Source organism: the organism of the source record quoted next, unplaced genomic scaffold (genome assembly GCF_019419815.1).
Source record: "Pyrus x bretschneideri cultivar Hongxiangsu unplaced genomic scaffold, Pyrus_bretschneideri_v1 Contig4, whole genome shotgun sequence".
Lineage (NCBI taxonomy): Eukaryota > Viridiplantae > Streptophyta > Magnoliopsida > Rosales > Rosaceae > Pyrus > Pyrus x bretschneideri.
In genome coordinates, this window is record NW_025999723.1 from 10,158,563 (window position 1) to 10,182,652 (window position 24,090).

Sequence of the window (24,090 nt, forward strand, 5' to 3'; positions counted from 1 at the left end):
TTTTTCTTTCATTTTCTCTCCTTTCTTATTTGAACAGTCACGGTTAATCATGTTAACATCTTATATTAATTTTTTATAATAAGTGAAAGAAAAAAAAAAAAGAGAAAGTGAGAGGAGGGGAGAGAATCCAATTCAATATGTACATTTATCTTACACCCATTTAAAAAATAAAATCTCAAAATCAAGGCGTACGTTCCCTCCTTCCAATAGATAGGCGTTCTTTCCTTTCGATTCTTCATGATTTAATAGAAATAGAAACCGAAATCAAACTTAATAAGAATTGGTGAGAACTAATTTATCATTTGAGTTTACAGGAGGATGACAGAAGGATGCTGGCAACACTAGAACACTTGATTTGGATGGAGTCTCCATCACCCTCTACACAAAGGGGGTGTTGGGAGTGTGTATAAATTTTTAGTAAAAAAAATTTAATTGAAAAGAAAAATCATCATCATATGACTTCTTTATTACAATTGATTAAGTGGAGCTTATATATATTAAAAAAAAAGGACAACTGGTGGTAAGCCACGGTTATCTACTTCTTTCGGGCCCTAAGAGGCTCTGAAGAATTTCTCCCTACCCGTGAGTCCGTGACCACAATCAAGCCACGGTTATACTTAATATATATATATATATATATATATATATATATAACTTTTTTTTTCAGTTTTCTATTAATAAAAATTTGGGTATTACATTTTTCCACTTTTCTTTAGCAATAAAAAACTAACTTGTTTATTATTTTCTTCCACAAATACAAGAGTGTTCTCGTATCTCTCTTTTAGTTCTGGTCATTTTTTCATGATTGAACCTAAATCATGATTACACAATTGGGTAAAAAATACATTTCACATTTAATGTTTAAATTAGATGCCGAGTGAGGTTATATGGGTTCAAATAAAAGTTCTTAAGATTTTATCGTAAAAATCAACTAGTAGAAAATTTAGAAATATTAAGTGAGAGATTTCAGGTTTGATTAAAATGTACGATAACGAGAAAGTTTGATATCTGTGTCGAGACCAAAACTTAGTTATGGTGAACCCATTAGGTAATTTGTTTGTAGTAGAATATCATTGTATCTAATAAAAAAACAGAAATTCATACTTCAAAGCCACACAAAAATATGCACCATACCTTCCCCTATATATACCCGCCATCAGCCGGTGTTTGGTTCAAACTCAAAAGCTACGCCTCCTTTCCTTCTTTTTTTCTCACTGCAAAAGGAAGCCAACCCTACTCTCTCTCTCTCTCTCAGACTACTAGTCGCCATGAAAACAGAGTTAGAGATAGAAAGGCTATGGGTATTTCCCCTGGCCGCCAAATGCAGAGCCTTCTCTCCCGAAAGCATTGCATGCACGCTTCTCATCGTTTCCCTCACATGGCTTCTCATCTCCCTAATTTACTGGTCTCACCCGGGAGGCCCAGCCTGGGGCTGCAGCATCAAAATAATCGGTCCCTTTTCCAAAAGGCCCACAATTCCGGGGCCCAGAGGCCTGCCTCTCATAGGCAGCATGTCCCTAATGACCTCCCTGGCCCATCGTAAAATCGCCTCCGCTGCCCAATCCCTCCATGCCATGCGCCTCATGGCCTTCAGCCTCGGCCAAACCAGAGTCGTCGTCACGTGCCACCCCGACGTCGCCAGAGAAATCCTCAACAGCTCCGTCTTCGCCGACCGCCCCGTCAAGGAATCCGCCTACTCCCTCATGTTCAACCGGGCCATCGGGTTCGCCCCCAACGGCGTCTACTGGCGGGCCCTCAGGCGTATCTCCGCCGCCCACCTCTTCTCCCCCAAGCAAATCAAGGCCTCCGAGGCCCAGAGGAGGGACATAGCTTCTCAAATGGCGGCAATGTTCGGGAGCCACGAGGAGAAATTGGCCGTTCGTAACGTGATCAAGCGGGCGTCGCTGAACAACATGATGTGCTCTGTTTTTGGCAGGAAGTACGAGCTCGAAGTCGGCGCCGCCGTGGACAGTGAAGTCGAAGAGCTCAAAGGGTTGGTAGACGAAGGCTACGATTTGTTGGGTATGTTAAATTGGTCCGATCATCTTCCCTGGTTGGCCGATTTTGATGCCCAGAAAATCCGGTTCAGATGCTCCAATCTCGTCCCCAAAGTGAACCGTTTCGTCTCAAGAATTATTTCCGAGCACCGAACCGGTCTGAAATCCAAAAAAGATGAAAAGGCCCCTGACTTTGTCGACGTTCTTCTTTCCCTCCAAGGAACCGATAAGTTGTCCGACACCGATTTGATCGCCGTCCTTTGGGTAAGAATTTAAAAACCGCTCTCTCCAGATATTTACTCGGATTTTAAAAAAGTCTTCTCGTATTCTAAACGGCGTCGTTTGTTGTATAGGAAATGATATTTAGAGGGACGGACACCGTGGCGGTTCTGATCGAGTGGATTCTGGCAAGGATGGTGCTGCACCCTATTGTTCAATCGACGATCCACGACGAGCTAGATAAAGTGGTTGGAAGGTCGCGAGCCGTCGAGGAGACAGATATCTCCCAGCTGGTGTATCTAACGGCTGTGGTGAAGGAGGTCTTGAGGATGCACCCACCAGGCCCACTTTTATCTTGGGCCCGTCTGGCGATCACTGATACAATAATTGATGGATATCATGTGCCCGCAGGGACCACAGCCATGGTGAATATGTGGGCAATCTCTCGGGACCCGGAGTTTTGGCCGGACCCACTAGAGTTTAAGCCCGAGAGGTTTGTGGCTCAGGAGGGAGAACATGAGTTTTCGGTTTTCGGGTCGGATCTTAGACTTGCGCCGTTTGGGTCGGGTAGGCGGACTTGCCCAGGAAAGGCTCTAGGATTGACCACTGTGACGTTTTGGGTGGCGTTGCTTTTACACGAGTATGAGTGGCAACCGTCGGATGGGAATACCGTGGACTTATCGGAGGTTCTAAGGCTGTCATGTGAGATGGCTAGCCCTCTGGTTGCTAAAGTGCGCCCAAGGTGTAGTAGGGTAACCATAGCTCACTAAGGTTTTAGTAGTAGCGGAAAAAAAAAAAAAGCAAGCAAAAATGCATGCATGTAAAAGCATATACCCTTCACATCTTTCGACTTGTGTCTAAGTCTGTCACTATCTTGGATGCCAAGGTACCTTAAATCTTATGTAAGTAATGGTGGAAATCATACAAGTTTTAGTTTCCTAAAGACCTGCATTTACAATTTTACATGCATGCATTCGAGCATTTGGTAATTTAAACTGAACAAAGTAGTCATTCATTGTCGACATGACATATCTTAAAATATTACAAGAGCTTCATGTCTCATGAGAGAGAGTTCTAAATATGTGAAGCTAACTTCTATTAGAAGCAAATATATAATGATATTCAAACATTTGATCATGGAAAACCGTGGTTCAAAGAGACTATTTCTAGAGTTCAAAACCTAATTGGTATTTTTTTAAGCCTCAAACGCTATATAGTTCGAAACCAATCGCTTAGTTTTACATATTGACATATCTAACAATATTATAAAAGCGTCACATCTCATTCTCATTCTAAGAGAAAGAGTTAGAAAATGTGAAACTAACAACAATTTCTTTCTATTACTAGCAAATAAAATGATATTCAAACAATGGTTACGTTAGTGGAAGAACTTGGTTCAAAGAGACTATTTCTAAAGTTGAAACCTAATTGGTATTTCTTCGAGCATATCTAATACATGCAAACTAGCTTATGCAAAAGTGTTATTTAGCCTCAAATGAAAAAAATTCAATTTCTAATGAGACATATCAAGTCTAGGGTAAAATAACCCATGGCTCCCCAAGGGGCCAGTTTAGTCTTGGTTCTTACCCAAGGCTCTTCAAGGATCAACTAGGAAATTTTTCAATGAAGAGGGCTAAAAGTCTAATTAAAAGTATAAAAAAAAATGATCTGATTTGTCCAAAAACTCATCTCCAACCGATGACTATGCTATAATTCTATGGAGCTCACTAGGCCATTATTTGACTAAAGGCATAAGCTGGGCAAATGTGCACCCATTCTTATCCCCTTTTTGAGGTCCAGCTCATCAGTTGCAATAATTGCATTAAATTCAACGGCTAGATTTGAAAGCATTCAACAGTAATTTAATTAAATTAACCAACATATTTAAAATATAAACTTAAACTAATAAATTATTGAGGGGACTATGTTTAATCCATTTTGTTGAAGATGGTATATGAGTATTGCCTGACATTGTTCATTTAAATTTTTTTTTTGCAGGATTATAATTCTATACAAGGCTATGTTTAGCCCTTTCGGTTAGAGATGACCGTAAAAAAAAATTGGTAGCCAATGAAAACTAATCACCTAACACTTTTTAGCTCATTACCTCTCATACTATTGAAAAAACAAAATTTTAAAAGGGCTAAATCTCATGAATAATGGTATTTTGAGAGGCCAACTAAAGCCTCTAGCCCTTAACTCTTGCCCTTTCTACTAAAGACTCAACCATCATATAGTTCGAAATCAATGGATTATTGTATATATTTTCTCAGAAATGTTCATTTATGAGGACTGGTGACTTTATTCGGTGAATGAGTCAACACTCAAACAACAATTAATTAATTAAATCACAATCAAAGAATGATAATGACCCTTAATTTTCTTTTCTATGTATATATGTGTGTGAGAGGTAGGCATGCACTGGGGCTGCCTCTGCATACCGGGCTATATAATTTTTTTACCTTAAAATGATGTGGCTTTTGTTGTCCACAGGACCACAACCCTTTCAGCTATTTTGACTCTTACAATTGGGGACATATATGTTCAATTGACGGACAATATAACGATTCATAAATCTTCCTCTCATCCACATGCACATGACATGTCAAGACACCGTGTCTTCTTTTTCTCATACAAGCAATATATTAAGGAAGTTGGGTTAAAACATAAGACATTGGGTTTACAAGTGAACGTCTAATGGAACTACAAATCCGTTTGTCACGACTTATGGCTTAGAAATTAATTAGACTAACAATGTATACCATGGAAGAAATTGAGATTTTATAAATCAATTGACAATACAAAGAGTCCGTCATCCAACTCTTTATAATCATACGCATGCAAAGTCTCTTACTTCACTAGCATTAGATTCAGTCTCAACTGTACATACAACCAAAGAGCAGCCTATAATAAAATAGGCAAGATGAGTACATGATTACATAGAGTACCAGACCTTCTTTGATTTCTACCACAAGCAGCAAGCCTTTACCTGTTAATTGTTATGAGCAAACGTCTCTCCCTGGCCTGAAAATTTTTCTACCTGAAAAAGCATTTCGTGATGAATAAGATCTGCTTTTGATCATACTATTAAACAAATCCTCCGGCCTCTAATGGAGGTAGACAGCTTGATCTACGGGTTCACCTTTGTCCAAACAAGCATGTCTATCATGATGTGGACTGGGCCCATCAATGGTGGCTGGACACACAACGCTCCAAACCCCTTAAAATGTAAATGTTCCAACTTATTTGGAAACAATAATCAAATATTGGTTTTTTAGTCAAAATAGTCCCTGAGATTTGTATAATACTTCACTTTGGTCCATGAGATTGAAAATCAATAGAAACGGTCCATGAGATTGTCCACCATCCATTATTTTGGTCTTTCTATTAAAAATTCCGTTAAGTGTCCGGAGCTCTTGGCCGGAAGTTTAGGCAATTTTCAAAGATTCGTAACTCAATCGTTCTTAACCAAATTCGACCCATAATGTATCAAAATGAAGATAGGAAAGTGTAAAACAAGACTATACCTATATGGAAGCCCAATGGTTGCCAGAGATAGCTGGAAAATAGCCTGAAAGGTGATTGGTCCTCGAGAAAACTGGAAAACTCGTCGAAAACTAGGTAAACTTTAAACGTTCATAACTCCTTCAATACTCAACTAAATTGAGTGAATCAAAAACGAAAATCATACATCTCGACGATATGAAGAGAATTGTACCTTTATTGATGGCTAACTCAATGTGGTTTGGCCGGAAAACGGCTCGAAAGTGGCTGTCTTGGTCTTAGATTAGCCACTTTCGAGCCATTTTCGGCCAAACCATGGCAAATTAGCCTTCAAGAAAGGTACCATTCTCTTTGTCTCATTGAGAAGTATGATTTTTGTTTTTAAATCACTCGATTTCGTTGAGTATTGAAGAAGTTGTGAATGTTTAAAATTTACCCAGTTTCCGGCGAGTTTTCCAGTTTTCCTGCGGACCAGTCACCTTTCAAGCTATTTTCCGACCATCTCTGGCAGCCATTGGGCTTCCAAATGGATATAATCTTGTTCTACACTTTCCTATCTTCATTTTGATATATTATGGGTCGAATTTGGTTAAAAAACGATTGAGTTACGAAGCTTTGAAAATTGCCCAAACTTCCGTCTAAGAGCTCCAGGACACTTAACGGAGTTTTTAATGGAATGACCAAAATAATGGATGGTGGACAATCTCAGGGACCATTTCTATTGATTTTCAATCTCAGGAACCAAAGTGATGTGTTATGCGAATCTCAAGGACCAGTTTAGCTAAAAAGCCTCAAATATTCAACTTAGTCACCATGTTGATCTGTACCCGTCAATCCAAGTGTTACCTTGCTCGCTTTTATCTTCATTTATTTTTATAAAAAAAATTATTGTTGGATTATCAACTGCACATTTAACGTTTTATTTATTTGGTGAAACATAGTATATTGTTTGTATATCATTATTCTCGTCATTTGGTAACTAATCTCTTTTAGCGTGTGGACAGACCTTTCATACCGCACATATTTTTAATACGATGAATTAAGCTAACTGAACTATTCATAAATAAAGTCGAACAGGATTTTGATGCAAGAATGTGAAGTGAATGTCCCGTATTAAATTATCAAGATTTCTTGCATAAGTTAATAGAAATTTGACTACTCTCTCATACTGCAAGTTAACTGCTGTTAAAATTAAATCCAACTTTTGTCACTTGTTTAAACATTGTTTACCATGCAACGTATGTGCTTTCATATACTTGACCTAGACCCTTCAATTTGCCATAATTTTAGCAACGTAATAGGGTTATTGACCTCGAGATTACTACCTTAATGTTATACTTGAAATCAATCAGGGATCGGGAGGCTAATCAAATTTCGTTGGCAAGTGTGAAACAGACATGTATTTTGTTCTATTCACGTCAACTATGTGTCAAATTAATTAACTTAACTAATTAAACCAGAATAATTAGTATTTTTCATGAAAATATGCGTAAGCTAATGAATTATTTATTCACGTAAAGCATCAGCTGGTGCGAAGCCATAGGTTAAGAAGGCGTCACCAGTACGGTGACTGCTGATTATTGTCGATAACATGATATACAAAAAGAACTGGTCCCTTTCTCATTTCCCTTCGTATTTTTTTTTTGGAGATTCATCACATAGAAACTAGAGTACAAAAGGTCCAAAGACAATTAATACACAAAACTTAACTATCCAAAGTCCAGCACAAGTAATTACACACCCAACCACAAAGGACGAAGCCCACAAAAATTAAACGTGAAGGAAATGGATTAGAAGGGAATGAAACGTGAAGGAAATGGATTAGAAAGGAAGGAAACATTTCTAATCCTACAATATTGAGAGATTGAAAATGGATTAGTTTCATGAGTAATTCATCTTCTACTTTGAAGTTGAACACAATTTTTTTATTGCTTTCTTTAGTGTGTGTGTGTATATGTATATATATACTTACTTGAAATAGAACTTCTTCATTTCAATCCTCTATACCAGAGGAGACTTGTATTCCACAGTCACTTAGTCTTTAAACTAAGTTCCTCACCATTTGGAAAGTCAAATGGCCATTGACTATTTGGAAAGCTAGTGTATATCCCATTAAGATTAGCATTGTCTCGTGCTACGCATGTTGGACACGTGATGAATATACAGGTGCTTGTCTATTGAACAAGTTCACTGAACACTGACTGTCGAAGAAGCTAAAACGCATGGATGCTTACCACATGTTAAGCGTTACAAACTTCTGGTTGTACTATGCAAATAGTTCGTAAACTTGAGGCATCATAGCTATCTTATATTTGTAAATATGAACTTTGATTTCACCTTAAGTCCCTCAAAGAGATCATAGGGCTCGATAGTGTGATATTTGGGTTCATATGTTTGAGTATGAAGATACATGAATGCGCAGTAAGAAATCTATCACCTTTCGGTGATTGTCCAATATATGGAGATATCCTTTGAATATTGAAGATCTATCTCATAAATCTTTGGCCATAGTAATTGTTGATCAAGCTTATTTGTACAAATTGCTTCAACATGAGATGCACCATGGCGGTCATAGATGACTGCATGTGATTTGAAATAAATCCATATCACATAAATCTTGATCAAGATATGAAATAAATTGCTTCAACAGAGTATCATGACTAGTTATTGTAAACTTTTACTAGTCCGGGTAGCCATGACATGATGCTAGGTGTCACTCTTGTTAAAATAAATAAATAAATTCATTGATTAATTTCACTGCCGACTTTAGTTAGAACCTAAGAGGTCACACACAGATGATAAGTTCTAGAAATGTTATATGGATGATGATATGATATAATTAAATGTTAATTATATAAGATTAATTATCTGTGCATATTGGACATGGTTTTAAGTAAATAATCAATTGGGCTTTATTTAATTAAAATATGTCCAAGTCAAAAACCCAAAGTGGGTAAGTAAGTAGGGTTGGCGTGTGGGATAAAACCCAAACCACCAAACCCTAAGAGGTGTGGCTAAGGGGGTGCGGCAAGGGGTTTATATATACCCCTTGTGTTTTTCTTACAACCCTAATGCATAAGTCATTCACTTTTGTCCCTCAGAGAAAAGAGAGAATAACCCTAAGCCAAAAACACCTTCTATATTGTTGCCCATTCTATATTGACCCAAGTGAGAGATATTGCTAGCACATTTAAACCAATCACTCCATCATCCATTGCTAGATTTATCAGTGTGAGTACTTTTAGAGGCTCAATACTTGAGGAGTTTCAAGTGATCAATCTTGAAGAAAAAAATTGCAAGCATAGGGATGAGTCAATCATGTGGCATGCATATGGCTAGAAATTCAAATAAGTTAATCTCTTCTACTTCTTTATTTGCTGCTTTATCAATTACAACCTAAAGTGTTGATAGCATCAGGCGGAGGAAAATAATTTGAGAGGGAATGAGAGAATTTGTGAGATCCTGTATTTTTATGCTTTGTATTAATGTTATTGTTAGCAGTCTATTTTGACCTAGAGCCTTTTTAGCCATTTTAATATTATATTAGTTACTTACCTAATTATTTGTGACACTATATATGAATACCTTTTGGTTAAGCCATGCATGCAAAGAGTAAGGACTAGTGATTAGGCTTGCCACCTCAGAAGCTTGATATGCTTGGTGGAAGTGTCACCAATATTGATCCCATAAATTCAACACCTAGCCTTTATGTGTTAATCTCTCATATATGGATTGACACCTCCTGCTTGCCAATCAGATGAACCAATCCTCTTTATATATTTTATTGTATTTTTTTACTTGGCCATTACGATTTGTAGCTGACCTATATTCCTATAAATATGAGATCAACTCCATTTGTTTTCCAACATGGGCTAGCATGCATAATGCTCTGGAGCTGGTCATAAGAATTTAAAGTACCTATATTGATGCAAAAGGTATTCTACATGTTTCAGTGTCGAAGAATTCAAAAGAAATATACAAATATGTTGTTGACACTTTGTATAATGATAATTAGGGTTGAATACATGGTAGAAATGATGAAAGATGCTCTAAGATGAGGGATGAATTTTGGTTGTCTGTCAACTAGTCTGATGAAGATATGGCGAGTTTTGGGAATCAAATTAAGATCGAAAAGAGATGCAACTGTATTATAATATCGTCCATACGGAAAGAGAGTAATTGTCAGAGGATAAGCTTCTATTAATTTTAAGAAGAAAAAGAATTGAGGAGCTGAGGATTTTAAAAGAGAATGAAAACCACAAGTATACATACACTCTTGGTGATAAATGTATAAAGAAAGAGTGAAAGACAATAAAGAAATGGAAGGTGGGAGTGCCATAATTTAGTGACTCAGACGTTCATAGGATTGAATAGGAGATTGATCTATTTAAATTTGGACGTGGACTACTACTTTACTGGGATGCAGTTACTGGAATGAGAATTGTGTTGAAGTTGTCTTGTGGTTAGAATTCAAATGGAAGAAGAAGAATTGAGTTGAAGGAAAAGTGGAGTTAAGACTTACTACTGAACTAGAGGAAATAATGGGAACAAATGACGAGGTTCTTAATGTTAGTTAGGTATATGAACTATATGTGTTGAAAATAAGACAATTAGAGAATTTTATTGGCTTTGACATGTAGTAAAGCCATTGAATTTTTGGAGTTGGATGATCTTATTTCAGTAGTTTAATTGGTATGCTTTATAATTGGAATACAAAACATAGGGTCATCATGCATAGTACTTATTCTCTCTTTGATTTGTAGAGATTGATATGTACAAGTACACAGGACTGGAGAAAGTAATCATCTGAGTTAAGAGCTTTATATACTTTCTTTTACCACAAGTATCTAGGCATCTTAATGAACATTATGAAAGGAATTGAGAGTTATGAGTTGGATGATCAAAGTAATCCCTATGTAGGAATAATATATGACGTCTGTGTATTACCGATTCAAATTGAAGAACTCCAGTACCATGAATTATCTCTATGGAGTTTTGGGTTTGAAGGTTTAAGAAATAAAGTTACCAATGTGACGTGAAATTTAGTCTCGTAGTAGAAGTACATAAGTTGAAGTTATTGGAGAATGTAAGATTTTAGTCATTGATAAATTAATAAGCGGTTGAAGTACTTGGTTAGTAGAGGATTAGAATAGTGAGATAACTTGGAATATTGGTTGTTCAGGGGAATCATGAAATTAGTTTCAGATTGACGTCATAAAGTGACAGATTGCTGTAAAATTTTAGTTTCTTAGTATGTGATTTAGTGGTAACTTTTCAAAGAGGATTTAATAAGTTTGGATTTGGAGATTTAAGTAATGCATGTACGAATTTATAGAAAATACTTGGAAGAGTATTAAATTTAAGTTGAACTCTCTTGAGTATATTTGAGACTTAGTGGACAATAGTAGTTTGATAGACTTGTGGGACAAGGATTTTGAATGGTGTTTTGATACAAAGTGAATATTGCTTATTTAAGAAATAACAATGCAAATGGTGATTTGTGACAAGAGAGTTTCCTAGACCTTACTGCTATCTGGATTTTTTTTCCTTTTCTTCGGAGAGTGATAGGAATAGAATCAAAATGGTGGGCTGACTGATCACAATTTTGAATGTTGTATACCATTGAGCCATTAGAAATACGACTTGTACTTCTTGTGTATGTGATGATAGAATTAGCCAAGATGAGTAATTTTGCTATATACCCAAGTGAGTAGTAATTAAGTTCGACCTTTTGATAGTGGAAAATGCCTATAGTTAAGAAGAGCTTATTTTCTTTGGTGGGAATATTATAATGTTATTAGAATGATATTGCAGGAATGCAAATGGTGAAATTTCTTAAAGGAATGATAATGGAATGTTTCTAAGTTCAAGGGAAGACGAGTTATCAATTAAGGATTAATAAGCTGAATTGTCAAATTTGACTTACTGGAGAGAAATATTATGAGGTTAGAGTTGAAGGTTATAAGATGTATTTTTGTGGTAGCATTTGGTTATTAATTTGTATAAGCTTGATGATATTTTGAAATCAAGAGAAGTACTTGGATTATAGATGTATGTTGGCTTTTCAGTCCACAACTTGTACTATTTGAAATACTTTTCATAGTATATGTTGTTGTAGGAATATGGGGAATATAAGGTCAAGTATTTGATGAGTTTTAGAAGATTTTATAGATTAGTACTCAACTTCGGAATCATTTGGTGAATTAGACAATTTTTGAGACATGGACTTCAAAGATATTGAGTGGTTGTTTCTGTTGACGTTTTTGAAAAAAAAAAAAATGAGATTAATTGAAGTTGAACGACTACGATGATAGATGGATGGATGATCTTTATATACGAGGACTTGAGCTTACTGGTTTTAATATTCAATTTTAGGGAGTGTTAGTATTGACTTACATTATTATATTAATTGACTTATCAACATAGGCTTTGATGGTTGGATGTTTTTAACGATTAAGGTTGGATAAATTTCAAGGACGAAATTTTTTTAAGGAGGATAGATTGTGAGATGCCGTATTTTTAAACTTTGTATTAATGTTATTGTTAGCAGTCTGTTTTGACCTAGAGCCTTTTTAGCCATTTTAATATTGTATTAATTACTTACCTAGTTATTTGTGACACTATATATGTATACCTTTTGGTTAAGCCATGCATGGTTTCATTTCCTGCATTGATCCCATAAATTCAACACCTAGCCTTTACGTGTTAATCTCTCATATGTGGATTGACACCTCTTGCTTACCAATCAGATAAACCAATCCTCTTTATATATTTTATTGTATTTTTTACTTGGCCATTACGATTTGTAGCCGACCTATATTCCTATAAATACGAGATCAACTCCATTTGCTTTCCAACATGGGCTAGCATGCATAATGCTCTGGAGCTCGTTCACTTAATATATATATATATATATATGTTTATATGGAGAGAGATTAAAAAAGAAATAGGGTGGACGAAATACATGATGATTTAGGAGTGATCAAGCAACTTGCTTAAGTATATGGAGCTTAGTTATTTCGGTAGTGACATGGATCTTTATTTTAACTTTGAAATCCAGGTAGGGGAAATACGGCAAACCTTTACGGAAATTGATTTTATTAAATTTCATGAAGTGTTATAATATTCTTGATCTTTTGGTTGATTAATATGGTGGGATATTAATTGGCTAATTGCTTTAGTTAAGTGTTTACTTGTTATTGGTTATGGAATTATTGTTGGAATGCTATTTGTTGAGAATATACTGTGATACATGTGAAAGATGAAATGACATTATTTGTGCATCACTCGTGTTGTGAGATGTGGTTGGAACTTCAGTGTTGAGATTGGAATTCGGGAAATGAGGGTAGTTGGAAAGGATCTTTTGTGTAGTTGAATCTATTCATTGTGAAACCAGTTTCAGGCGAGCCCGGTGTGCACATTAGAATAGGATATCGACGAGATAATTGTCGATGTGGGTGATTTGGGCTGGAGATCAATGAATTAGATAAGATGACTAGCAAAAGGTGTTTATGAATTTGGGATATTGTATGGGAGTTAGTTTCTGTAATACCCTGAAAAATTTAAGTATATGAATATGTGGAGAAAATCGAAAATAAAGATTCATGGTTATGAAATTCGAATAGGGAAAATGTAAAATCCAGCTTCCGGATTTTTTGATTATTTATGTCGTATAATTTTTCGTTAAGTAGAAAATGACAAAAGTGCCCCCATTTGGTTAACGTAATTACACAAGGACGTGTTTTATCCTTATATATATTTTATCGTATTACATTTGGTTAAAACTTAATCTCATGAGCGTGTGGGCGCAAACTGTTCATGAAACGGAGTTATAACGATTAAGTTATGAACGAGGAAAGTTAAGGACATTTTGGTAATTTTAACCTTCTTTAGAAGCCTCTGAATTTTCTGGAACCATGTGACATGCCACGTGTGTGGTCAGGATGAAAAGAAAAGAAAAGAAAAGAAAGAGATGGATGGCCGGGATGAGAAAGAGATAAGAGAAAGGAGGAACGGGATCGGCCAATCAGGAAGAAAGGAAAGGGGAAATGAGGGAGAAGGAAAATAGGGAAACGGGTATTCTATTTGACCTGCGTGACCGGACCCGGAGAACCCTCACCTTCGACACCAATTCTGATGTTTTCCCAGCGAGATGAGTGTCGCCACCACTACCATTTGACTTAGCGGCCCTTCCTCTTCCATTCCCACATAAAAACAAAGGGAGCTAGGCCCCGATTCGAGTTGAACCGCGACGGTGGTGCACCAAAGCTCCTTGGTGGCGATTAGCCATATCTGAAGCAAACCTCTACCCACACTACCCCCAATGGACTCCACGTGAACTCAGGAACATGTTCCAAGCCTTGGTTGAGGGTGGCAGGGTACCGGAGGTGATGAATCGTGGACACCCAAATTCTAGGGTTCTGCGAAATTGAGTGAAATTGGGGCTTTTCCCGGCCAAATTGGACTTCGGCCTAGGTATGAAAGTTGTTCCTCTCATTGAACTCTACAACCCTATAAAATTTGGTAATTTTTAGAGCTCGTCGAAAATTGGGGTTTCCGTTCGGTGGAAACTGGTACCCGCGGCAACGCGTGGCTAGTGGGCCGACGCTGTCTTTTTATGCAAATTCTGATATTTTAAAACCGCAATTGGTACCCATTTGATGTAATTTGATTGTGAAAGCTAATGTTGAATATTTCCGTTACTAGAATATTTTCGAAAGTGGATAAAAGAATAAATTATGAACTACGAAAGACTTGATCCCAATCAAGGGTATGTAGGCAGTCTAATGGGAGTTAGATGCAACCTTAAAATAACCCAGATTAATGTTTTGTTGAAATTTGGTCTAAGAAAAGGAATTGGGTGATAGATTTTACCTTATGTTTTGCTAAATGAATTTGGTTATAGATTTTATGAGTAACTCATAATTATATAATCGAGATTTATCTTTTGTTGGGAAGTTCTTTAAGAGAAAGAATTAGGGATTTAATCGTTTATTTTGGTAACTAAAATATGGTTACATAAATGTTCAAGGATTAAGGAATTTAGATAAAAAAAAATAGTGATTATTCGTAGTAATGTAAACAAGAGTTTACTTTGGGCCTATCATTGGAATTATTTCCCGAAATTAAATATTTTCGGGACGGGGCGTTATAGTTTCTATAATAGAACATTTGAACCTTCACTGCAGTGGTAAAATGCATGGTATGAGACATGCATGTCCGCGTATTTTATTACATTAATTAACGGGGGTAGCTAAAGAGGTTGCACTGTATTCATGCATTGTTATCAATAAAGTTTGATATTTGGCTATATGATTTCATGACACTTAATATTGTCAATTTACTGCGATAAGGTTATGTCCCTACTGAGCTGTTGAAGCTCATCCCTCTATTGTTATGTAGGTTTACGAAGTAGACATTCAAGAGGGTAGGCAGGATGAGATCGGATTAGATGTGAGAATATAATATTTATTCATCTATTTATTGTAGGTTGTAAAGAATTCTAGATTTGTTTAAGAATCGTGAATTATTTTAATAAGAGGAATTTATTTTCCAACCCGTTTCTATTTCCTTTTATTTATTGAGCTTTTAACTTACATTTCGGATTCGGGTTCGAGTTTTTATTACTGACTCCGAGTCCAGGGTGTGACAAAATTCTATTAGAGAAATTCTTAGTGTGTTACGATGTGAAGCATAGCCGACTTTATATATATAGTGGTGTGGCTATCCTAACAAATTGCACAAATACCTCTAATTCAACATGGAGAATCAATTGCTTAATGAATTAGAGGTATTTGTGTAATTTTCCATGAATGAATAGTCTAACGGTTACAACAATTATTTGAGAAATAAATGACATAGTCATTTGACGTATCAATGGTCAATTCCCTGCTACACAGTAAATTTTATATATTGTTCAAATTCCAATATGATACTGAAATTGTATTATTAGTCTAATGATTACAACAGTTAACTGAGGAATGAATGACCTATTCATCACGAATTCGTAAACGGACATAATATCCTCCAACACAAGGTAAATTTTATATATTGTTCAAGTTCCAATATAATACTGAAATGGTATTATGTGTTATAAAATAAGTTAGTTATACCGCGCGCATGACGGTTTTCTAACTATTTCTATTACGCAATAATTTTTCCGAAAAGTGGGAGTAAGAAGATGTTAGACAAATGGAGCAATCTCTACCCCAGACATAAAAATACTTCAAGCCTACTTCTTTATATATGTTGATGCGAAACATATGCTATTATCAGCATTACGTGCAGTATGAGTAACAATTAGCCTTACCTATTTAACCTAAATGTTTAAGACGGTTGGGGCCTTAACGCAGGAGAATGTCGAGAGCAAAAGCAAAACTTGACAGGGACACCTTATGTAAGAGCTGATAAGTTGCTGTCGTTCATTTTGCTCATGCAGTTAAGACAATTGATGAAAACATATATATAAAGCCAACGACAATGATCTATCAAACAGTATTTCTAAGCCTTTCACTTCATATAAAAGTATAAGGACCACTCGACCACTACATTACTGTAATTATAATCAGTAGTTAACAAGTCTTAATTAATTGATTTAATCATAGCCGCAAGAATCTTCGCCTAGCTAATGCTTGCTCTGAATTCCCAGACACTGATTTTGACTGGAAAAAGAAAGATAAACACAAGAAACAAAATTTCTTGGATTGTACAGAACAAAAACAAAACAAAATGGATGCCTTCTAAGTATGGATGAGGAGGAAGAAGAAGAAGAAGAAGAAGAAGAAGAATTAAATAAGATGCATGTGATGGGTTTTCTGGGTCTGTTCATGTCTTTATCCAATCACTATTTTGGATGGGATGGGATGCTTGTTTGACTTGTCACTTGTGGTACCATTAATTACCATTCCTTAATCAATAATTAAATCCCCACTTGTCAATAATTGAGAGAAATAAGTCAAGTATATGCATATTATTATTTCAAATTGTACTTTATCCATTTTCTTTTTATGAAAAATACTTTATCCACAATTTGACAACATTTCATTTGTTTATATCTGAGCTTAATGCGAATTTCTTTCATTTAAAATCAATAACAACAACTAGTTAATTAGCCTATAGCAGTGTGTACTCAAATTTGTATCCTCATGTGTAGTAGTTTAAATTAATTTAATATAAAATGTCGTTTATATATAAATAAATAAAAAGGTTAAGAACCGCTCGATAACTATTTAGTTTTCAGTAGTTTTTTTTAAACTGAGAAATGAAATTCATTTGGTAATTAGCTTTATTTTATTTTATTTTTTAAATGACAACTGAAGTGAAAGTATTTATCAAACGAAAATTTTAATTTAAAAAATAAAACTAAAAACTAAAACTAAATCCTTAAAGTATGAGATGGCGCCCGTAGTCGTACGCTTGGTTTGTTCACATAGCAAACTTATGTGCGTATCAACAAAACTAGTGTCAGGATTTTCCCCAAATAACTAAAACTAAAACTAGGCTTTCAGTTCAAATCAAATCATATGCATATTCATATAATCTGCACATGAACAGTTGCATGAGGTTCAAACAATAGCATCGGATAATGTATAGATGAGGGGCATGAACGCTGAACCTCATGTGTGTTTTTTTTGAAAAATAATGCGTGCATGAGATAAACGCAAGGGGTGTAGAAACTAGCATGCATGTCATGAACTTAATCAATCACCTTAATTAAGATAAGGTGGTTGTATGATTATGAGAAGTACCTAAATCACATAGGTTTTCTTTACGATCGTACAATTTGATCGTGAGTTCAACTTGTATATTTTCTTGATTAATTATTGTATGGCGTCATTTTGAGATTTCGAGTTGAGGCGTTTTGGGTTCAGAGTTTAGTTTTTAGGGTTTTTGTTTTGTTTCCTTCAAAATGATATATTTGTTAATCATTTTGAAGGAAACAAAAAATAATGTATAGATGAGGGGCATGAACGCTGAACCTCATGTGTGTTTTTTTTTGAAAAATAATGCGTGCATGAGATAAACGCAAGGGGTGTAGAAACTAGCATGCATGTCATGAACTTAATCAATCACCTTAATTATGATAAGTACCTAAATCACATTGGTTTTCTTTACGATCGTACAATTTGATCATGAGTTCAACTTGTATATTTTCTTGATTAATTATTGTATCGCGTCATTTTGGGATTTCAAGTTGAGGCGTTTTGGGTTCAAAGTTTAGTTTTTAGGATTTTTGTTTTGTTTCCTTCAAAATGATATATATGTTAAGAAGAAAAAAGTACGCATGTATTTATGTAGTCTCTTTAAAATTTTGTTAGACCTTTCGACGTGGTTGATGAAAAAAGAGTGTAACACACCAATTTATCATTACAAAGTTTCACTATTCTCTTTTTTGGTTTAAAGGGAACTTGATGAAAACGTCAGAGATGAAGAGAACAACTTATCATTACAAAACTCTACCATCCCTTAGGCGGTACATATGTTAATATTATGGCATCAGTGTTACTATGCTAATCAGTACTATCCCATATATTAAGACATGCTAATTTCTAATTGGTTGGTGAACTTGCTTATTCATGATATCAAATCCCACCCTAATCAAGAGCACAGCATATCCCACAAATCAAGCTAGATTTGAAACACAAATCTGACGGAAAAGTGATTCTTAAATAGTCCAGAGTTTGTATTGGCCTCCATCTACACCTCCTCATCCTTCACGCCTCCGGTGCAATTCTTCTTTCTTTTTCTCTCATTTTCACCTATCTGATGATGCCCAACGCCTCCTTCCCATTCTCACCTTTTTTACATACAACCCTCAAACGTTTGTTGGAGTTTTTTTCCTAGATCCACGTTATGCCATCTGATTTTGGGATATATTTGTGATTTGGGTTGTCGTAGTGGGGACTTGCTGATTGATGGTTCCATTCTCGAATTAGGTGGTTTTTCTTTGGTTTTGTTTCATCGTGTTTGTATCGTTGCAGCGAGTTATTCGCGACCTTGTTCTTGCGTTGGCTTTTATGGCTCCTGGCACTAGGTTTTTACGTTTGTCGTCTTTATGGCAGATTTGCATCAGTCGCTAATGGTTGTTGTTATGTTGTGGTTTAGGGTTAGGGTTCCTTATTTGTGAGTTTGCACAGATTTATCTCCGGATCAAGAGATTGGTCATTGAAGAAATGTACCCATTTGGCACTGCATACGTGTTTGTTCGGATCAATGAAATTCTCTATTACTTATGTAAAAATATAAATAATAGATTGAGGCAATGAATTCGTTTTTAGTCCCTTTTTCCTAGGTCACACAGACACTCCAAAACTCCGAAGTGTTAAGAGTATCGGACGCTTGACACGCCTTGACATGGCTTGCATTGTAGTTAATGATTTAGACATGGTCAAGACATGGTTTGAACATGATCAAGACATGGCAAGGGACATTTTGTAAATTTAAAAAACATATTGGAGGCAGATTTAGAAATATTGGAACTAAAACCTAAAAAGGAGTCTCCACCTCAACCTAACTTCAGTCCTCACTTTCTCTCTAATCTGGCGCCTCTTCAGATCTCTTTCTCTCTTCAGTTCCTTAGCCACTTGGTTCCACATCCTATGCGCAGCATCTAACAACTAGTTGATTGGGCATTGCAGCAGCGCAGGACAGGACTTCTCCTCGACTCCAAAATTTACAGGTAAGCATTGCATATTTTGATTGGATTTTGTCTATTTTGAATTTTTTATTGGCTATTATCTATTGCAAAGATAATAGATGTTGGTTAATTTGTACGTATTATTTTTAAATATGTAATATTTATTATATTTTAATCGTCATGTTTAGTCGTGTCCGTATCCTTATTTTTTGAGATTTGATTTGTCGTCGTATTCGTGTCTGTATTCGTATCTATTTATTTATTTTTATTTTTTTTGAGATTTGCCCGTATTCCTGGACTCTAACAATATTCTATTTGAAAAAACAATGAGATACTTACAAGGATATTTTTCCAACGGTTTAACAAATCCCCGACAAAATTCACTACCCCACCACAATGAAGTTAGGCGCAAATATACATGTCATACTCATTACAAATACATATCGACATTGAACAAAAACGTTTTCCAACCAAGGCAATATAACTGCTACCAGACCTTAATTTTAAGAATAATTAGTATCAATGTGCAGTGCCAGGCATTGTCAAAGTTAATGGCATGCTCTGGAAACTTGCCCATCCCACCGTAAATATGACAGATGGGAATCGAATGAGCTTCGGCCGTAGTTAATACTGTGGTTAATGTGCGTATCTGTGGACTCGGATCAGCGATCTGACATTCTCAAGCCTCTTTTTTCTTCTATTATTTGGTCCAAGACTGAAGCCCAAAAACTAAAGAAAACTAATTACGAACCAAAGAATTCCAAGATCCAAGACGTTTTTGCTTTTAAAGTATTCTCAAATTGGCCGGTGTGCACTCCCTTCTGCACCCAATTTCGAATCCGCCTCTGTTATTAAAAATTGACAGACGGAACCTCGATGACACTTGCAAATTGATGGAAACTCACCAGTCATTGACCGAAAAAAAGGATACTCACTAGTCATTGAGTAAGGATATGAGGTCCTTATTCAAGATCCAAGCTTAATCCGCATTGAAATTTTGAAATAGTTTACACACAATTGTCAATGCGAACGAGTGAATGGTGTTCTTCATTCCACACAACTCAAATCTTCAGTTTCTAGTCTTAGGTGTTTCCATGTGGTTGCCAAGATCACATATGAAACGCAAAAGAGATTTTAGATTGGAATAAATATTGGATCCATCGAACAATTCTATTGCAACTACGATCTTCATCTTTATAAGTTGTTACTTAACTTTCTGCGAGTATAGCTCATCTGTGAGAAACTATCGCGTCACTCTAGTACTAGAAACTGCCAGTCATCTGCATGTTCTAGTACCACATGGCCGTGTTCCAGTTCCACACAATAACTTTTCCTCTTATGGGTTACAAATAAGGAAAAGCTATTTTGGTAAGTCTTAAATTTTCTGCTATCCAAAGACTAAATCATGAACACAAAAGCAGTAATGGTGAATATTATCCCATCAATCGAACTCACTGAACTGGCTAAATTTCAGGTGAAGAAGCAAATATTTTGAAAGAAATCATTGCAATGGGATGAAATAATGCTTCGCCAACTCAATAAATTCCAAGCACACACAAATACGATATGTAAAAAGGTAGTACAACATGTTCAAAAATGCAAAGTCGTAACTGAAATTCTGTTGTTACGTTATTCTGACTTGAGTGATAGATTATCAGTCTGAAGAAAGTTCATACGCATGGAGGATAATTAGACTACTTTTTATTGTAGTATTGCAGAGCAAATGCAGCTCCCATGATCAACAAGGGCAGCAGAAACTGTAAAAGTTTTACCAAAAGTCCAGAAGATTGTTCAGATTGAGCAGCTGCTTGAGCAGGAAGCTTGTAATTTGGCTGTGCCTGGTATGGTGGACGTGTCAACCTTGCCTACATAGAATTTTTCCATCTGCTCCCTCGCGGAATCACTGTGGCCGACATCATTAAAGTCATCTGTTGCATCTTTTTCTGCAAGATGTTGAAACAAAGTTCTAATTACCACATATAAACGTTCACATACTCTAACTAGTAAAGAAAAAACAGTCGGAAACATAAAAGTTAAATTGTCTAGCTGAAGTCTACAATCTTACCAACTGCTAATAGCAAGACTTCATCACCTCCAGGGTGATCCTCCAAAAAAGGGGTCACATCATAAACCTGTGGTAAGTTGTTCAAAATATACTAGATAGTTAGTGAAGCCGGTAAATTTTATGCGAGTAGATGAAGTTAAAAGTAAAAAAGTGAACTATCTAAGTTACCAGACGGAAGAATTTACTAAAATATCTGTTGTTTTGTGTATGATCAACATACCAACAAAGAGAAGGACCTCATAGCTAGGAACCAAATAAAAAAGCGTATGTCGGTCAGTATATTCACTGCTGAAAGCAAGTGTCCTTATCCTTAGAACCCCTTCCTTGAGGAACAAATATAAAAGTGCAGAAATTGAACAGTGAGGAGGCCCAGCTAATTCTTTCCTGACCAACAACCGAAAATGTCTTTATAAAACTGTTTAGTTCTACAGCAGCTGGGAAGGGGCAGCAGCTGATCTTAAATGTTCCCATTTGCATACCCATTTGAACAAGATCAGCTGATGCTCCTGCCCAGCTCGGCGTGTTCAAGTTTCACATACTGTTTTTTCATTGTTCTGCAGTCCTGAAAGTTGCCTATATAGTGCTACAATTGTTTCACATACCACCAGAGATTACATTTGTTTTCTCTGATTAGCAAGTTAAGAGTTATTCAAAACAAAAAACAACTTTCTTTACGCCTCAAGTCCAACTACTCACCATGCTACCTATCTAACTATACATAATAACAATTAACAACCAAATCGCTCATCTTACATTTGCCTTTTACAATTCCATTTCCAATCTGACACATTTCCCTTAATCGGGCAGAGTTATACAATCACATACTTAATCATCACTACCTTAAGACCAGCAAGTATAGAGCGACACCAATGAACTATCTTGAGCATTTTTCATAAAAACTTAGCACTCATAGGTGAAAGAAATTAATTTATTGTATTGCCTTGAACGTGTTTACCACATACAACGCAATTCCTCGTTGGTACTAACTAGTACCGTACGCACTTTCCTCTATCCCATCCTATTCATTTTTTCAGTGATTAGATTCTGATAACATCAAAAAAACAGACAGACCAACTACACAGAAAACACACTGTGCAATTCAGTCCTTCACACAACAATACCATGTAACTAGTAACTACCATATTGATTTTTGCAATAATTAACATTTTAGTATGTACCCTTTTTCCTTTTTATTTCTTGAATTCTGCTGTATACTTTCAATTAGATCTGTAAACTTTCATCCATTCAGTGCAGATAATGCAAAAGTAACTCCTTTAATAATTAAAACACAAAACAAAAAGGGTTGCAGCAAAAGTCTTTGCCTTTAACCAAAAGACGAATCACAAATCACAAATCAACCCAGAAACTGAAACAATTCCATATACAAGGACAGATTTACATACAAAAACAATAGAAGGACAATCAAAAAGGAAATTTTTGTAATAAAAACCACAAATCTGACCTTTCCAGAGATTATGATCCAACAATCTTTCTTGTGGTTGTGCTTTGCCACCTCATCGTAGTGAAAAAGTTGAGATTTTGAACCCATTCCGGCAGCTGCCTCTGTTCATCCCAAAGTCAACCCCATCACCACCAAACCAAAAAATAAATAACCCCAACAAAAACCAAACAAAATAACACCAAATAAAAACACATAGATTGGATCCATAGACAAACTAAAAAGGTTGAGCAAATCCACTTACAGAGAACAGAAGAAGAAGGTGAAGGGGTTGAAGCACAGCTCCTCCTCTGAGTAGTCAGAAGTCTTAGCTGTACTTGAGATGCAGACCTTCTGACTTAAGACTTGTGGCTGGCGCACACACACTTTATATACTTTGGGTGGAGCGAGAACCCAGATCCATACTTGGTATTTTAATTGGCCACCAACCAAAGATCCTTAACTAACTCTATTTGCCCTATATGTTATTGCTCTTGTCAAAGTTTACACCCTCTCCAATTTGGTCCAGCTTGGTTGGCTCCTATCTTTTAGAAACGTTTTTAATAACTTTTCATTTTTTAAAGAATTTTCATATCATTTTCGCAAAATACTCACCAACTTTAGCACTGCTTCGGAATTATGGATTTTGTTCTATTTTTTCTTATATACTTAATTTGGTTATGTGCCTCTTAAACTTTCAATTTGTCGCAATTTCTTACAATCCGTTAGTTTTGTAAATGTATTTTGTCAAAAATAGAAAATTGCGAAATTAAAATTTTATAAGCTAAAGTAGAACAATGACCAAATTTCAAGAGCACTGCAAAAATATTTCGTAAAGAGAGAGAGAGTTCCTCGAAAGGTGGGGGTAACGGTGCTCCATTGGTCAATCGAGATCTGAGATTCGTTGGTTCCGGTCTACCTTTGTGCCATTGATAAGGGGGCTTACTCGTCAATCCTTTCTCGGGGTGCAAGAGTGAAGTCGGATTTGCTGTAAGGAACGAGCTTTGGGTCTATAAGTGGGTCGGCTTGCCGGGCTAGGAAGTTGGAGTTTTTCGAGATCTGAGGGGGCAACGAGGGTTCTAGAGTGGGATTATGAAGATTTGTTAGTAGATCTACTTGATTTTGTGGTGGGTGGAGTGTTATAGCTTGATCGGGGTGGGTAGGGACCATTGGGTGAAGTGGGTATTTTTTTGCCATGGCAGGGGATAATGATAAGAGAGAGTTGGAAGAT

At 36.1% G+C, this 24,090-nt stretch overlaps 2 protein-coding genes across 2 annotated transcripts; one reads left to right on the plus strand and one right to left on the minus strand.

The window, feature by feature from the left end:
• The first annotated feature begins 1,118 nt into the window (after window positions 1-1,118).
• On the plus strand, window positions 1,119-3,016 carry LOC103940181 (cytochrome P450 78A6-like). Its single transcript, XM_009350262.3, has 2 exons — window positions 1,119-2,261; window positions 2,351-3,016. Exons 1-2 carry the CDS (start codon window positions 1,269-1,271, stop codon window positions 2,984-2,986), a joined length of 1,629 nt encoding a protein of 542 aa, XP_009348537.2. The 5' UTR covers window positions 1,119-1,268; the 3' UTR covers window positions 2,987-3,016.
• Window positions 3,017-20,866: 17,850 nt separating this feature from the next.
• Window positions 20,867-23,286, minus strand: LOC103927209 (cytochrome b5). Its single transcript, XM_009336109.3, is given in 5 exon segments — window positions 20,867-21,194; window positions 21,196-21,299; window positions 21,422-21,488; window positions 22,884-22,984; window positions 23,125-23,286. Coding segments are annotated over 4 exon segments (402 nt in total). The 5' UTR covers window positions 22,971-22,984; window positions 23,125-23,286; the 3' UTR covers window positions 20,867-21,050.
• Between the last annotated feature and the right edge of the window lie 804 nt (window positions 23,287-24,090).